Genomic DNA, 17,103 nt, shown 5'->3' on the forward strand with positions numbered 1-17,103 from the left:
CACCAGCCTCAGTGCCCTCAGCCTTTCGGTCATTTTCACATTTGCTTGTGAATGAATCATGACTACCTTGATCTCCTTTCCTTCCTAAGAGAGCAAGAACTGACTTTGTGGATGGTGGGGAGGAAGTGGACCAAATCTAGATTCCAGAGACCTTTCGGAAGAAAAATAGCACGAGGCCGTGACTTACTGCTAAGCCAGGCAAAGCCTCCTGTAGGAGTGGGATCAGAGCTAGCTCTGGGGGTGCTAGTGGAACCCTGGAGGTGTGGGCTGGAGGGCAGCCGGCCAGTCACTCAGGCCCAGAGTCTGGTACGTAAAATGGCAGGGGCTTGGCTTGACCAGAGCAGGGAGTGGGAGAGACCATTTAAAACGGCAGAATAGATTGTCTATTTTATGTATAGTAGTGTGTCTATGTTAATCCCAGCCTCCTAATTTATCCCTCCCCCCACCTAAGAATCTGAAAAAGAATAGATATATGTATAACTAAATCACTTTGCTGTACGCCTGAAACTCACACAACATTGTAAATCAACTATACTCCAGCATAAAATAAAAATTTCAAAAAGACAAAAAAAAAATAAAATAAAAAACGGCAGAATATAAGACTTCAAATTTAGCTGAAAAGTTTGGGCGTTATCCTGTCAGCTATGGTTTGCTGTTGACCGTGGTGGGATGATAGGAATCATGTTTTAGGCAAACCAGCCTCTGCCTTTGCTATGAGGGTGCATCCCTGCAGAGAGAAGGAATCGGCTGGGCACACTGGCTCTGAGGCAGCACAGGGGGTCAGAGAGGGCAACAGCTTTGCCCCTGGGCCACTTATTAGCTCAGCCTTGGCCAAGGCAGGGACCTCTCCGAGTTCCCAGTTCTCCAGGTGCAAGCAGGAAGTAATAATCCTCTCCTCACTGGAGCCAATCAGGGAGTTAGTGAGGTAACCATGTCGAGCACAGAGCATGGCAGACCCGGCCGATGCTGGTCCCCTTCCCTTTGCTTCACTCTGTAGAGCAGTGTCCACTGGTTTCTAGCTTGGCCTCGAGAGCCTCAGGCAACGTTTATTTTAGGGGCATAGCGGCCTCAGTTCTGCTGAAAGCTGAACTTGGGAGGCAAGATTCCAGTAAGGGAGGATTAAGAAAAGACAGCTGTGTGTGAATGTCCACTTGAGTGCCAGCTGTAGAGACGTTCTGCTTCCCTTAAACCTAATTAAACCTTGAACACGATGGGGAGGCCATAGGCTTCCTAATACTCGTCCTGATGATGCTGTCTTTTGTCCACTTTATTCCTCTTAGAGAGCGCAGTCCGAATCCCTGAGCGATCTGACGTGTACCCCAGAGGAGGAGGAATACGACGAGAAGCCGCTACCCAAAGTCAGCACGGAGGAGAAGCCCAGTTCTGGGCAGCAGGAGGGGGGACAGGACAGAGGCGCTGAGCCTGGGGGGCAGGCGACCATGCTGCCACCTGTGGGGCCCCGTGCGCGGCGGGCGCGCCTGCAGCACTGCCCGGCGTTCACCGCTAGCACCGAGGATGAGAACCCCCCGGGGGAGAACCCCTCCAGCCTTTTGGCCACGCCGGAGGTCATGGAGGTCACAGAGCCCGTGTCGAGCCCACACCCCCGCTCGGAGTCCCCGTCTTGCCCAGAAGGCTCCCCGCACCCTCACCCTAATCCCGACAGCGAAAACCCAAGGGAGGAGCTGTCCCTGGAAACCCGGTGTCCCCCCGGCGGGGACACAGCAGACGAGGTGGTTTGTGCTTCGGGAGACGTCGAGTGTCGATTATCTCCCTGCATCCCCGAGGGGGACACGACCCCTCCCGAGCCCGGACCCATAGCCACCTGGGAGACGCCCTCTGGTCCCGACGGGCCAGACCACACCGGTCCGAAGGAGGTGCGACTGACCCTGGACGCTCCGGGTCCCGAGGGCGCAGGGCCAGCAGCCCCGGCCCCCAGCCCGCCGGCCCCCAAGAGCTGCTTGAAGCACAAGGCCTCGGCTGCGACAGCGAACGCGAACCTCGGCGCGGCCCCCTCACCGCCTGCCTCGGCGTCGCCTGCAGAGGCGCCCGCACCGCGATCCCTGGACCAGGAGGCGGCGCCCCCGGAGCCCCCCAGGGCCGAGCGGGAGGGATCCCCCACGGAGGCGGCGGCGCCGGAGCGCAAGATGGAGCGAGGAGGCCGCGAGGCGCGGGCCGCCAAAAAGTTTTCGGTGTCGTCGGGCCGCGAGTGGCCGCGCGCGGGGGGCCGCCTGCTGGAGCCCCGAGGCCCCGCCGTCCGGCTGCCGCTTCTCAGGAGCGGTCCGGCCTGGAAGAGCGAGGCCGCCCTCGAGGACCTCCCGGCGCCCGCCGAGCCCCAGGGCCTGAAGCCCGGTCCTCGGAAGCCGCCCGCCCCGGCCGAGCGCGGCTCTCCGGACGCGGCCACCGCGGACCCCGGCCCAGCCGCCCGGGAGAGGCCCGCGGGCGGGGACGGAAGCCCCTTCCCGGTCAAGCTCCGCTCCACGTCTCTGTCCTTCAAACACAGAGAAGCGCCCTGCCCGGAGGGGAGGGGAATCAAGAGGTACAGCGCGGAGGTCAGGCTGGAGAAAGGAGGGCTGACCTTGCTCTCCAGGAACGACAAGGGTCCGCCCGGGACGGGCCCCGCCGCCCGAGGCGCCAGGTCTCTCAACGAGCCGGGGAAGGCGAAGACCCGGTCCACCGAGCAGCTCAGCTCCAAGCCTCCCCTGCCCAGGAAGCCGCTACTGCAGACCCTCACCCTCCCCCAGCTGCCCGCGCCCCCCGACGCCAGCCCCCGGGACCCCGAGAAGGTAGGGCCGTCCGCCGACCCCAGGAAGGAGAGCCAGGCGGCGGAGAGGAAGTCGCCCCACAGGGCAGCTGGTAAGAGGCCCGCGTGGAGCAGCCTGGGGAGGGTGTTCGCGAAGGGTCAGGGCTGTGGGGAAATCAGGTCAGTTGGAATGTCTTGCTGGACGTCTGGCAAGGTATTGATATATAAATGCATTGGGTAAAAACCTTGCCGGGGAACTGGAGGAAAAGTCAAAATTCCTGTTGGTACCACCAACATGTTTGATCAAGAGTTAGGAATAGAGACTGGGGAAGGGAAACAAATATCAAGGTTTTGTGTAAGTTCTGAGAAGTCAGGAAAATGTGGAAACTCGTTTTGCAGCGTCTTCCGAGAGGAGCTGGGCCTCTCAGTGGATCACTCAGACACTTTTTCCTCCAGAAGGGATATCCCTCCTGGGCAATGTGTGCTCTCATGGGTGGAGGCCCTCCTGGGGCCTCACCTGGTTCTTGGTTATAAATGAAGCATCTGGCTCCACTGTCACTTAGCATCATTCCGACCTTTTCCCCAAAGGAAGAATTTCATCCTGTTTAATAATAATCAGGCTTACAGGGCCCAGCCTCACACAGGAAGAGTCCCCTCTATTGGAGTCCTGAGTCTTCGTAAAATCTGAGTTCTTCATCAGGTGGGCCTGAACTGTCCCAAAAGGGAGATGGTGTTAAGATTGGGGCAGAATGTAAGAATCTTGTAAAGCAACTGTCTTTTAAAATGAGCAGAGACAAAATAGATGACCTTTCTCTATCTTTGACATTTGTCACTCTATATAGTGTTTCAGATGGAATCTGTTGGAAACGGGTATTTTCAGTGGAGCTAAAGAATCTCTCGTTGTTGGTTTCTTTTATTGATGGAAGTCAGTGTACCAAAATGGAACTAGACATGCGAGTCGTGTGTGTGGGTGTGGGTGGGTGTGTGGGTGTGGGTGTGGGTGTGACGGGAGCACTAAGGAGAAATTTTCCATGGCAGATTTTATAAAACAACACAACTTTCAGGATATTTTAAGTGGCTGCTCTAAGTTCAGGACTCTGTTTCATCACTGCATTGTGGAACAGAGAGGAAGTAGAACCCAGTTCTCTCAGGGACCCCACACCCTGAAAGGAGGACGAAGCACACACACGAAGACAGGTTTAAAGACGTTCTAGTCTTTTGTGTCTTCTTCCTAGGAAGTTAGTAAAAGTGCAGTGTATAAAGGGCTCTAAATTCTTAAGGCGATACCCAAAGATGCAGGCGATTCCAGGGAGAAGTTTCGGGAAAACGCCCCCAGAAGAGCCTACACATGCAGCCTTCCTGATCCAGGCCCCTTGGCTCCGCTGCGATTTGCTGTTGCTGCTGCCGCTACATTAGGGTCATCAGTGAGGGAACTTTGGGGGAGGTTCAAGCTGTAGCTGATTATCCACTCTGCAAATTTCCAGGTTATTGAAGCTGTTACAGAGTGATTCAAAACGCCATTGAAATAGCCAGGGCGGAGGAGGGTGCAGATAAAACCCTGACGTCAGCACCATCCGCCTTCGTGGGCTAGAATTGAAGATGTCTCTCTTGCTGAATGAACAGAACTTAAAGACAGGATACTCAGCTTCACGGTCAGATCTGGAAAAGAAGCTTCAGAGGGCGAAGCTCGACACGTTGATAATTTATAACTTCCTCAGCTTAAGCTGTGAGAGTCAGGCTTTGTTCACTGTCAACTGGCTGGAATGGTCTGTAGTTAGAGAGCTTCTGTTTTTCCTTTTGTTTTGTAAAGTACAATATAATATTTATTAATGGCTTTGCTTAAATAGAAGAGAGTTGTGTTGTCCGACTTAGCACTCCCTAAGCCACAGAAGTAACTGACTCAGATGAATTCTGGAGTGGAAGAATCTAGGTTGCTTTAGGGGGCAAGGGTAGTGATTTTCATTTCGATGCAAAGAGAGGAGATAATTCTTACATTCTCTTGGGAAACCGACCCTCCCAGGGTGGATGGTATTTGAGGGCTGCTGTCTGGTGCCCCCTGGGACCGTGGGGTCTGGGGGCTGTCTCCTGCAGGCCAGATCAGAATCTCAGAGCCCCAGGCTCCCAGAGCCCATCAGTGAAGCAGCCTCCACCCCTTCCCCAGACCCTGGGTCTGCTTGTGGTTCAATTCGTTATTATTTCTGCTCTCGCCCTCATGGCTCCCAAATTATAGCAGCTGAAGGCAATTAAATTCGTATAAAACATACAGATAATAAAACGTTGTAATAACAGTATTACCCAGTTTTCCAGGAAGGCCTAATTACTGCTGTTTATTATCTTGTGGTGGCAGGCGCTTTTACCCAGAGCTCCCAGATGGGCTGCCATCTCCCCTGCCCCCCTTCCAGGGGTGCGCACCATACAGTTGGGTTATGGAGGTGTCCCAGATGGGCACAGTTCCATCTCCGGGACTCCATCTAGTTTGTCCCAGCACTCCTGCTTCTTCCCCCACCTGTCCCCTACACCCTGTCTTCCTTCCCTGAAGACGGAGAAACCCCGGGGGTGTGGGATTCGGGGAGGATAAGATGGTTGTTGGCAATCAACAGAGGAGCCCAGCTTGCTGACCGGGCTGAGCCTCACAGGGCACCTTGGGGTGGTCGCTGTGAGCCCAGTATGTTTGTGCTCGTTGATGCAAAGGAGACCAGTCAGTCTGCGCACTTGCCATAGGAGGTGAATGGCCCTGGGTTATCAGCCCTGTTCACGTGTGCAGACAGTCCCCATCCTCCTGTTGGGCCAATCCGTCCCAGAGTCTAAATCAGCAGTCTGGAAGCAGCTTCCTGCGCTCAGGATTAGAATTGGAGCAGGAAAAATGGTGAAATACACAAAACGTATAGAAAAAAGTAGTCGTCCGTAGGTCCACTCTCTGGATGTTATCCCTGTTGACCTTCCTTCTAGTCTCGTGTGTGTGTGTGTGTGTGTGTGTGTGTGTGTGTGTGTGTGTGTGTTTTATTTTCTACGTAGTGGTAGACACTTGTTGGATATTTTGGAGAGTAGCTAGACAAAGCACTGTTCTCACCAGGGGCCTCATTTGATCACCAGCCCCTGCCTCTAGTCCATGCTTGTTCCCTCCAGACCGGGCTGGTGACAGTGGCACACCAGGTCCTGGAGCCAGTCCTCACTCGTTCATGCATATTCGTTCTTCCAACAAACATTCACGTACTCCTGCCATGCACACTGCACTGTGCTGGCCCTAAAAGGTGGTCAGGAAGAGAACGCCAGCCCTGCTGTCCGGGAGCTTAGGGGCCCGGGGAGGCAGGTGGCGGCGACTGTAGGTAGATGCCCATCTTTCTTTGGATGGCAGGGAGGTTTTCTGGAGGAAATGAGCTCGAAAAGACTGTCACCGTCTCTAACGACAAAGTTATTTCAGTGTATTCAAGTTCATTTGAGTAGAATACAAGGAGTTTGGTGGGATTTTGTGTTGGTTTTTTTTTTTTATTTATATATATATATATATACAGGTCTTTTATTCTTAAAGAAAAGCAACTTTGTTCACACCTGCCCTTCTTTTTAGCCTTATCCATACCCTCATGGTCCCTTCCTGGCAAGTGTGGTCCACACCCTGGGCCTCCATTTCCCCACCTTTCCTGTGCTCCTCAGACCGTGTACATCCGCTCATCCTCACTTGCCTCCCAGTGCGATCACTCTCCTCGACTAGGACACCCCCATAGCAGAGCCCGTAGTGAAGCCACACCCCCTCAACAGTTGTGCTGGTGGTCCTGCAGGTTCCCTTCCCTTGCCACTCTGCCCCTCAGGTGGTCCCGGTCATAAGAGTGCAGAGCAACGCAGAGGCTGAATCCCAGCTTTCTAGCCAGAGAATCTTGGGGTGTGAAAAACCACAGAAGGGAAACACCTGAGAAGGGTCCTTCACATACAGGTATGAAATCCTGGGCTTGGCCCTGAGATGCACCTGCAGATCAGCACAGAAGAACCTTTGAGAATTTTAACAGGACCAAGTCTCAACATAATACTCAAAATGTCTCGGATACAAACCAAAATTATTCAACCTACAGAGTACCATGAAAACCAAAAGAATTCTCAAAGAAAGAGGCAATCAACAAGCATCAACCCTGAGATGATCCAAAGGTTGGAATTATTAGAAAAAGATGTTAAAGCAACTGTTATACCACGGTTCCAACATGTAAGGGTGAGCACTCTTGAAACAAATGGGAAGATTCTCTGTAAACAAACAGAAGCTATTTTTAAAAGCCAAAGAGAAATTTTAGAACAGGAAAATATAACAGAAATTAAAAATTCACTGGAAGAGTTCACTAGGAGAATGGAGATGATAGAAGAAAGGGTCAATGAACTTAAAGATAGATCGATAGAAAACATCCTGAACACAAAGAGAAAAAAAGATTTTTAAAAAAGCCTTGGGGGCCGGAGCAACAATATTAAAAAGTCTTACATTCATGTCATGGGAGTCCAAGAGAAGAGGAGAAATAGATTTGAAGAGAGAAAAATACCTGAAGAGATAATGACTGAAAACTTCCTACATTTTGGAAAAACAAATTTACAGATCCACGGAGCTCAGGCAAATTACTTTTGCACCCTTGTAAAAAATGTGGCCATATCGTTTGGTTTTACTTCACCTTTTCAACAAATGGTTGTGGAGCATGTGAACATCCATATGCAAAAACGTGAACTTTGACCAAAGTCTCACATCATATACAGAAGTTAACTCAAAGGATTCACTGACTTACAAGTAAAATGAGGGGACTTTCCTGGTGGTCCAGTGGCTAAGACTCTGTGCTTCCAATGCAGGGGGCCCGGGTTCAATCCCTGGTCAGGGAACTAGATCCCACATGCTGCAGCTAAGACCTGGTGCACCCAAATAAATAAATATATTTTTTTAAAAGGTAAAATGAAACTATAAAACTTGTAGGAACTTAGGAAAAAAATTTTTGGAGCATAGGACTAGGCAAAGAGTTCTTAGACTTGACATCAAAGCATAATCCGTGAAAGGAAAAATTGATGAATTGGACTTAAGAATTTAAAACTTTTGCTCTGCCAAAGACCCCATTAAGAGGATGAAAAGACAAGCTATGCGTTAGGAGAAAATATCTGCAAACCATATATCCAGTGAAGGACTGGTATCTAAAATATATAAAGTATTCTCAAAACTCAACAGTACAAAACCAAAATATACATTAGAAAATGGGCAAAAGATATGAATAGTTATTTCACCAGAGAGAATATACAGATGGCAGATAAGCACATGAAAGATATTCATCATCATTAACCCTTAGAGAAACACCAATAAAAACCCATAATGAGATACTATCACATTAGTATCTCATTTTAGCCATGTTAGAATGGCTGAAATTAAAAATGCTGATAATACCATGTGCCCAGGGGGTTGCAGGACAACTGGAATTCTCACTCATTGCTAGTGGAAATGCACAACAGTACAGTCACTTTGTTTTTGTTTTTATTATTATTTATTTATTTATTTGGCTGTGCCAGGTCTTATTGCGGCCAGCAGGCTCCTGAGTTGGGGCATGTGGACTCTTAGTTGCGGCATGCATGTGGGATCTAGTTCCCTGACCGGGGATCAAACCCGGGGCCCCTGCATGGGGAGCGTGGAGTCTCAGCCACTGGACCACCAGGGAAGTCCCTGGTACAGTCACTTTGGAAATTGGCAGCTTCTTACAAAATTAAAAGTACACTTACCTTATAGCCCACCAATCCCACTTCTAGGTATTTATCCTAGATAAAGGAAAACTTAGGTTAACCAAAAGCCTGAACACAAATGTTTATAGCAGCGTTATTCATAATCACCAAAAACTAGACACGACCCCAATATCCCTCAACTGGCCAGTGGATAAACAACCCACACAATGGAATATGAGTCAGCAGTGAAAAGGAATGAACTGTTGACACACACGATAACGGATGAATCTTAAATGCATATGCTAAGTGAAAGTAGCCAGTCTCAAAAGATTATCAAGTGTATTATTCCATTTATATGATGCCTGAAAGAGGCAACAATACAGAGACAGAGCAGATCAGCAGGTGTCAGGGTTTGGGAGTAGAGGTGGGTCTGACTACAAAGGGGTAGTACCAGGGAATTTTGTGGGGTGTTGACATTGTTCTGCAGCCCGTTTTTGATGGTTGTTAGAAGAGTCTAAGCATGTGTTCAAACTCATAGAACTGTACGACAGAAAAGATGCATTTCACTACATGTAAATTTTAAAATAATCTTTTAAATGGCACAAAAAATAGGTAGTAGCCTCCTTTTCACCCACCTCTGAACCTCTCTAATCTCACACACACACACACACACACACACGCGCGCGCACACACACACACACACACACACACACACGGAACCACACTAACAGATTCATCCCAGCTCTTTTCCCATGGCCATTGCAGTCGTAGGTACATCAATGTTGATATATAGGCACAGCAATCCTTTCTTAAAAATCACAAAAACGCATGTTGGCTTGCAATTAGATATTTTCAGTCCACAATAAAGACTGGGCATCTTTTCTGATCAGAATGAGCCACTTGTCCTCATTCTTTTTAAGGGCTACAGAGTGCATGTACCATATTTTATTTAGCCATTCCCCTACTGAAGGGAGTTCCAACTGTTTTGAGGTTTTTCCCCTTTGCTAACAGTGGTGCAGTCACCCTCCTTGTTCGTTTTAGCTGTGTGTGTTCACGCAGTTGTTTCTCCAGGCCAGATGCTTTTTTGTCGTCTTCTTTTTTTTCTTTTTTGACTGCGCTCTGCGGCTTAGGGATCTTAGTTCCCCGACCAGGGATTGCACCCTGGCTCTTGGCAGTGAAAGTGTGGAGTCCCAACCACTGGACGGCCAGGGAATTCCATATCTAGGCTAGATTCTTAAAAGTGGGTTTTCTGGCTCACAGAGCTTGTGAAGTTTTAATTTAATACACAACTTCAAATGACCCTCCGTAAAGGTTGTACCAGTTTACACTTCTAAGAGCAGAGCAGAGACTATTTCTCCACCCCCTCATCAGCACTAGGCATTATCAGTCTATTTTTAATTTCTTTCTTTTTCAGTCTGATGGATGAAGAATGTCAGTCATGTTTTACACCTTGGTCAGCAAGTCCTGGTCATCCTAATGTGACATGTCTTTATCCACCTGCACCCAGGCCAGCCCTCAGCAACCTTTAACCTGACACCTGCAGCACCTCCTCCCGCAACTCTCTCCTCACCCTCTCTTCCCAAGTCATGGGTCTAACAGCGGAGCTTTCCTCTTTAAAACGTCCCGATGCCTTCCCATTATATTTAGAATAAAATTCAAAGTCCTGCGTGAGGCATTTAAGGCTTCTTAGATTCTGGCCAAAATCAACATTTCTGCCTTCCCAAGTCCATCTCCCACTCCTTCCCTCCCTCTGATATCTCCAGCCCCACCCTTGCCACCTGGTCCCTGAGAACATCAGGGGCTTTGATCCTCTGCAGTGTCTGTGCCTGGGGGAGGGGCGGGGCTCCTGGCCTGCAGTGGGTGGCCCTCAGCCGTGTGTGTGTGTGTGTGTGTGTGTGTGTGTGTGTGTGCGCGCGCGCGTGTGTGACCAGGTGCTGGGACAAGGCTGGGAAGCAAGCCAGGCAGGTGCTGGGTGGGGAGATTGAAGAGCCTGGGTTTGGAGGCTTGACTCTGAGGTGCACCCCTCAGGGGCTGTGGGATTCGGAGCCAATGAGTTTCTCAACCTCTGTGTCTTAACTTCCTCCTTTGTAAAATGAGGTTAGTAGTAACTCACGGGGCAGCAAGAGCATTTTCACTGCCAACTGTGATACAGTCTCACATGGTACAAGTCATACTTCCCTAAGGAGGTACCGAAACCTCCTCTGGGCGGCGGAGACCAGCGAGCGGGCGTGGACTCTCCTGTCCCGGTTCTGCTGCAGGCACGGCTCCGTAGACGTGAGACCCCAGAGAGAACGTGTGCAGAATACTGTGGGAACCACGGACCACCACCGCCGCCCTGAGTGTACACAGGGGTCCTAAGAGGGGAGAGGAAGAGAGAGCGTTTGCAGGGGTCACAGCTGCAGTTCTGTGAGTCCTCAGCTCAACAGGGTGGCACCAGGGGAGCCTCCCTCATCCCGAGAGGGCCTCCCACGGGACAGGGACAGGGCGCAGGGACTCTGGGGACAGGAGCCGGTGTGGGTGGAGGGGAGCTGAGCTAGCCGGGGAGGGTGGGTGGTGGGTGGGAATCTCTGAGTCAGTTTGGGACTCTGCCAGACTCACCCAGGACACAGCCCACCTGGACAGTGGCAGGCGCCGGTCACAGGAGAGCTCTGCCTATCCCCCACCCCCTCCTTCCCAGACCCCCAGCCCCTGGGGAAGGACCCGCCCCCCACGCCCAGCTCAGATGCCCTGCATTCGAGGAGGCAGGAGACAACCCTGACTCAGCCCAGAGGTGACGCCGTGTTCTGAAGTGACCGCGGTGAAACTTAGGTCAAAAGACTTGCCCAGAGGCACCTGGCATGTGACCCGGGGGGCTGGGGGGAAGTGGCATTTGGGGCCGTATAGACCATCTTTGCGGCCAGTGTCTTCACTATAATGCTCTGTTGGGGGGATATCAACGGGGGGTGGCTGTGTGCTCCGGAGGACACGTGGCAGTATCTGGAGACGTGGTCGAATGTCGCAACTACAGTGCGAGGAAGGGAGATACCACCAGCATCTAGTAGGAGGCTAAACGTCCTACGATGCACAGGACAGGCCCCCAGTGCCCCCCAGCAGAGAATTATCCAGCCCCAAGCCTCATTAGTGCCAGGGGTGAGTAACAGTTGCTTGTTACTCCATGATAAGCAATGATGGGAAGGCATGACATGTGGGAAGGTTGTGGGGTCATTCCCCTTAATATGATACGGTGTGCGATGTAGTGAATGAAGGTTCGGGATCCAGAGGCCTGTGTCCAGTGCCCCCTTGGTGACACACTGGCCATGTCACCCTGAGCAAGTCCTCTACACAGTGAGACTCTGTGTTTCCATCGCTGAAATGGGGATTGAAAGTATTCTACGTTGCAAGGCGAGTTGTGAGGGTGATACTGCTCTGAAAACCGAGACCTAGTAACCCTTAGCTGTTAACGTTTCTTGAGTGATGAATCAGGGAAAGGTCCCTACCTGTCTGGGGTTGGGAGGGGGAGGTGTAATAGAGGAGGGCAGATCCAAGCTCCGTGGACAAGAGCCGTCCCTCCACTGATTGGCCACCCGGTGGCCACTCGAGACAGAATCCCAGCTGTTCCTGGAGAGCCACCAGGAATCCAAGGTGGGGTGACTGTTTACATTCTGAATTGTAGGAGGATGCCGTGTAATATAATAGTTTCACTACTCTTCCTCCTTTGCTGAGCTCAAAATTATTTTCGAATTACAGTGCCTTTCCATCCTCATATGCTTATAAGGTCCCAGTTATATCACCTGGCGGGTAATGGAGACCAGCTGTCTCTGTACTCAGAGAAGGACTTTGGTCGTTGCCTTCTGCTTGGAGACGGTCTTAATTGCATACACAGTGGTGCGTGAGCAAATGGACTTTCAATCTAAGCTCCTCCATCACAGCTCTGCACCCTTGGAGCCTGCCGCTGGCTTCCTGGTCGCCACCGTGAGGTGTGGGGTTCAGGCTGGACACTGGGACAAGGTCTGCCAGCCTTCACATGCTGAGGCCCAGGCTTAGCCCCTGAACTCAAGCAAAGAGCTTGGCCAAGTGTCTGACCCTTGGGCCCCACCCCCAGTACACATGTCTGCCCGTGATCAGATGCCCGGCCCTGCACATGCATATCAGGTCAATGAGTAGGTCAAGGGAAGGTAGGTTTCAGGGGAGCTGGGGTGACGAGATCCCAGCAGTGCCTCCTGACTTAGAAAGAGGGAAAGGGGTAAGGACCGGTTTGCCCTGGTGGCCGAGAAAGAGACTCTCAGATGCAGTGGCTCTCCTCCCTGAGAGCTGCATTTGGCCACTGAGTTTAGAGAGGCAGGTTCTCTGCCCTTGCTGATCTGTGGTCTTATTTAGGAGAGGAAATGGAAGCAGGAAGAGGGATTCAGGGTAAGCCATTGGAGAATGGAAAAGCAACAGTAGGGGGGTGCAGGGCAGCAGTCGAAAAAGCAGGTGGTCCCGGAACTCCAGGTGCGTGGAGGCCCGCAGGGAAGTGAAGCGGATGGGAGGGGAGCTGGATCCCTCTCCAGGTCACTGTCCAAGCACCGCCTGAGTTGTGATTCTCCTAGAGTAGCTTTTGTGTTTTTGTTCTGGTTTTTTACTTTTGATTGGAGAATGATATACACGCAGAGACGGGCACGTGCTGCTCAATGAATTTCCAGACACGGAACACACTCCAGACCAAGAAACAGAATGAGACCAGTGCCCGGAGGCCCCTCGGTGCCCCTTCCAGTGGGCTCTAGAACTCATTCCCGGACGGTGGCCCCGTGTCAGCAGTGGAAGGACCCCTCTATCCCTGGTCGCTCTGGTAGGAGAGCCCGCGTGCCTGCGCTGGAGGGGTGCACTGGGTTAGAGACATCCTTCCTCTCCGTAGACTCAGCATCTCCCACGGGGCCTGTGCTCACCCAGTACAGTTGATTCTCGTTGTTCACGGTAGCTGTGTTCTATAAAGTCGCCGCAAACACTGAATTAGCGAGTCGTGAACCATCGGTCCAGGGGGAATAAAGGGTCAGGTTCCTGTGAGCGCGCAATCACAACATTTTTCTCAAGTGATGGATACATAACCTTGTTTTATGTGTGTTTCTGTTTACAGACAGCTTATTTGATGTGTATTGTTGATTCACGAGCATCCAACTCCCAGCCAACAACAGTATAACTCACACCCGAGCGACGCTCGTGTGACACGCGTGTCTTCTCCATAACACGCAGCACTGCCTTCTTGTGCTTAGGGGCCCCAGACGGCACTTCAGTAGATAGGGGGGCTCTGTCAGACAGTAAAATCACCAAGAAAAAACACAAAAGTGCAAAAGATGTGGCCCTAAGTACACTGTGAAAGGACCCTTGTTTACAGCCTGAGAGCAGAAACATGAAAGAAGCATCCCCTTGTTCCACATCCGCTGGGAACGTGTTCATCCCAGGACTCAAAGTTTTCATCGCTCTGTGCACATCTGCAGATGACCATGAAGGGTCATTTGATTTTGGGGGTTATAAATACGTTTTAGCGAGTAGGCGAATTGTCAAATACAGAATTCCTGGACGAGGGCTGACTGTGTGTGTTGGATGAACAGAGGAAGGAATGGTAAGTTTCCTTCGGAGGTGGAGCGGGGACACAGCCGCGTCGCCATTATTAAAAATGGGGGCTCTCTCTGCCAGAAACCCTTCCTCATTCTTAAAATGCTCGGCACGGCTTTACACATGCTCACGTGAGCGTTAAAAGCCCAAGTTCTCTGGTAGCACCGCACGGCCTGGCTCACAGCCAGAACCGATACAGAGCGACAGCAGGCTTTGCCAGCTTGTGTAGATCAGGAGCTGTCCGTGTAAGGTGAGACTGACAGTAGATCCATAAATACTCTTAAAAAAACCTTCAACTTTCATACAGGGAGCCCGCAGTGTGGGTGAGGCCCATGTGTGCCCGGGGTCCCCTTCCCACCCCCAGCAGTCCCCTTAGTGTCTCTCCGGGCACACGGTCACCTCCGTGTAAACCAGGGTGATGGCAGAGGGGCTGGAGGGGAGACAGAAACAGGGGACGGCTCTGGCCTCAGCTCGTTGTCACGAATGCTGGCGATGCTTGCACGTCAGAGCAGAAATCTTAGCAAACTCGGGCCTCTCCGTCCGCAGAGGATATTGTGAAGAGCTGGGAATGAGCCGTGGAGATGCATTTTTAAGATGACAACGTAACAAAAGAGACTTGAAGCTGTGTGCCAGGGTGTTAACACAGCTCTCTTGGGCTGTGTTGATTTATGAAGAACTTTTTTCTCCTCCTTTCTACTTCTGCTTTCTGAATTTGTACATTGTGCATGTGTATTTTCATGAACAAGAAAGATATTTTCTGAAAGGAAGAAGGTTCTTTAAAATTGCTGCTCCAGAAGCGGCAGCATCTACCAAATGTTTATGAGGAGTAAGAAGCCTGCCGTCCTACTGTATGTTAGCTTAGGGCGGAGTATCTGCTTTATTTTCTTAGCCAGCGGGCAAGAAACGGTGGTGGTTTACATTGTACAGCTCATTGCCTCTCACTCAGAAGACGGCGTTCTTTTTGTTTTTAAGTTATTTTTTCAAGTATAGTTGATTTACAATGTTGTGTTAATTTCTACTGTACAACAGAGTGATTCAGTTATACATTTATATACATTCTTTTTAATATTCTTTTCCATTATGGTTTATCACAGGATTTTGAATGTAGTCCCCTTTGCTATACAGTAGGATTTTGTTGTTTATCCATTCTATATATAATAGTTTGCATCTGTTAACCCCAATCTCCCACTCCATCCCTCCACCACCCCTTGGCAACCACAAGTCTGTTCTCTATGTCTGTGAGTCTGTTTCTGTTTTGTTGATAAGTTCATTTGTGTCATATTTTAGATTCCACGTATAAGTAATATCATATTTATTTGTCTTTCTCTTTCTGACTTACTTCACTTAGTATGATAACCTCTAGGTCCGTCCATGTCACTGCAAATGGCATTATTTCATTCTTTTTTATGGCTGAGTAATATTCTGTTGTGTATATACACCACACCTTCTTTATCCGTTCATCTGTCGATGGACACGTAGGTTGTTTCCACGAGGAGACGGTGTTCTTGACGAGTCCCAGCTGTGTCCTGGCTGTCACAGGGGGTGTAGATCCCTGTTCGAGTCCCACCCTCGGGGTCCCCAGCCTCCTCTCCCCACTATCTGTAGGAACGCTGCCTATGCCCTGCTCCATACAACTTGCTCCAGTGCGTTGTAAAATACTCTTTTTGGCTCAAATGGGTCATCCAACTGCATGGCGTACGAATTCATCAGAGCCGTGTCAGTGCCGTCATGGTCAGAGTGACACCAGTGCCAGGAGCCCGACACTGAGCCCCCCGGGGGCCGGGGAGCCAGCTGGAGCGCTGAGATGCCGGGGCTGCCTTGGCCTCGCACAGCCAGCCACCATTTGCTTCTGATGTAAAGCCCAGGATGGAAATGTTGTCTCCAGTGCACTTAGTCTGGACTGAAGCATTAGAATATCTTGTTGACTGAAGTAGTGAGTTTCAACCCCTAGTCGAAGCCCTCTCTCCAGTCTCCCGGTGGTGCAGCAAAGGCCAGCACGTGCTGGGTATTGCTGGGAGGACTGTGTGGCCAGACATCTGGGACCAAAAGAGAGCAGAGGGCACGACCAGCCACTGAGCATGAAGGAAAGATCTAAGAGGAAGTGAAAGGGCCCCTTTAAGAAAAGTCCAGAAAGACAGATTGTGAGGACCCTCTGGAATGAGGGATGGGAAATGCAGACTTTCTGTAAAATACGCAGCCACCCAGCCTGCCTTCTGTGTGCCGGGCAAATCACTGGGTTCTCTGGATAAGAAATAAAACGTAAAATTACATTGTAGATAAGCTGATATTAGAACAGCACTTGGTATGTAGTCTCTGGCATGTGTTTGTTTAGTAAATAAGTTCTAATGACCAGAAGCATATGTCAGGGCTTTCCTGGTGGTGCAGTGGTTAAGAATCTGCCTGCCAATGCAGGGAACACGGGTTCGAGCCCTGGTTTGGGAAGATCCCATGTGCTGCGGAGCAACTAAGCCCGTGAGCCACAACTACTGAGACTGCAAGCCACAACTACTGAAGCCTGTGCGCCTAGAGCCCGTGCACCACAACGAAGAGCAGCCCCCGCTCGCCACAACTAGAGAAAGCCCACATGCAGCAACGAAGACCCAATGCAGCCAAAAATAAATAAATAAATAAAACAAATTTAAAAAATAATAATAAGGAAAGCATATGTCAGTGGGGTGGACGGTCATCTGGCAGATGTGTCGGGGCAAATGTCTCAATAGAGTTCCAGAGGATTAGGAGGGAGAGCATGTCCAGCTCAGTGACCAAAACAGGCTTCATAGAGGAGATGGCATCCGGGTGCCGACTTGGTGGACGTGAGGGGGTGATCCTGGTGCCAGTGTCCAACTGCAACTGAAAGCGGGGTCCGGCTGCTCTCCTCTCAAAAGCCATTAAAGAGGCCAGGTTGGTGGAAGGGAAAGTTTGCTTTATTTTGGATGCCAGCAACTGGGGTAGGGGGCACCTGTCCAAAGGCTGACTCCCCCCCACTGACAGTCAGGGGGCAAGAGCTGTTATAGACAGAGCACAGGGGCTACACGCAGAAATAGCACAGGCAGCTCTGACGGTCATTGAGAAATTGGTCATCAGTGGTCTGACCAGCGTCATCTTGATTGTTTTAGGTACAGTTAATC

General features: G+C 50.6%; 1 protein-coding gene across 9 annotated transcripts in view; it reads left to right on the plus strand.

Moving 5' to 3' along the window:
- Positions 1-17,103, plus strand: part of CRACDL (CRACD like) — a 121,667-nt gene that overhangs the window by 98,908 nt on the left and 5,656 nt on the right. For 8 of the 9 annotated variants that reach the window (XR_003437650.1, XM_027128872.1, XM_027128876.1 and 5 more), the window contains one exon: positions 1,281-2,853. Coding sequence is in view for 8 of the 9 variants with exons in the window: in XM_027128872.1 (XP_026984673.1) it covers positions 1,281-2,853 (1,573 nt within the window). In the remaining variant the exon portion in view is untranslated. Of the gene's footprint in view, positions 1-1,280; positions 2,854-4,224; positions 7,450-17,103 lie in introns of those variants that run through there. The other variant, XM_027128875.1, reaches the window with a different exon arrangement.

Source organism: Aethalodelphis obliquidens, unplaced genomic scaffold (assembly GCF_003676395.1).
Source record: "Aethalodelphis obliquidens isolate GAN/ISIS:26980383/991018 unplaced genomic scaffold, ASM367639v1 scaffold35, whole genome shotgun sequence".
In the NCBI taxonomy this organism is placed as follows: Eukaryota; Metazoa; Chordata; class Mammalia; order Artiodactyla; family Delphinidae; genus Aethalodelphis; species Aethalodelphis obliquidens.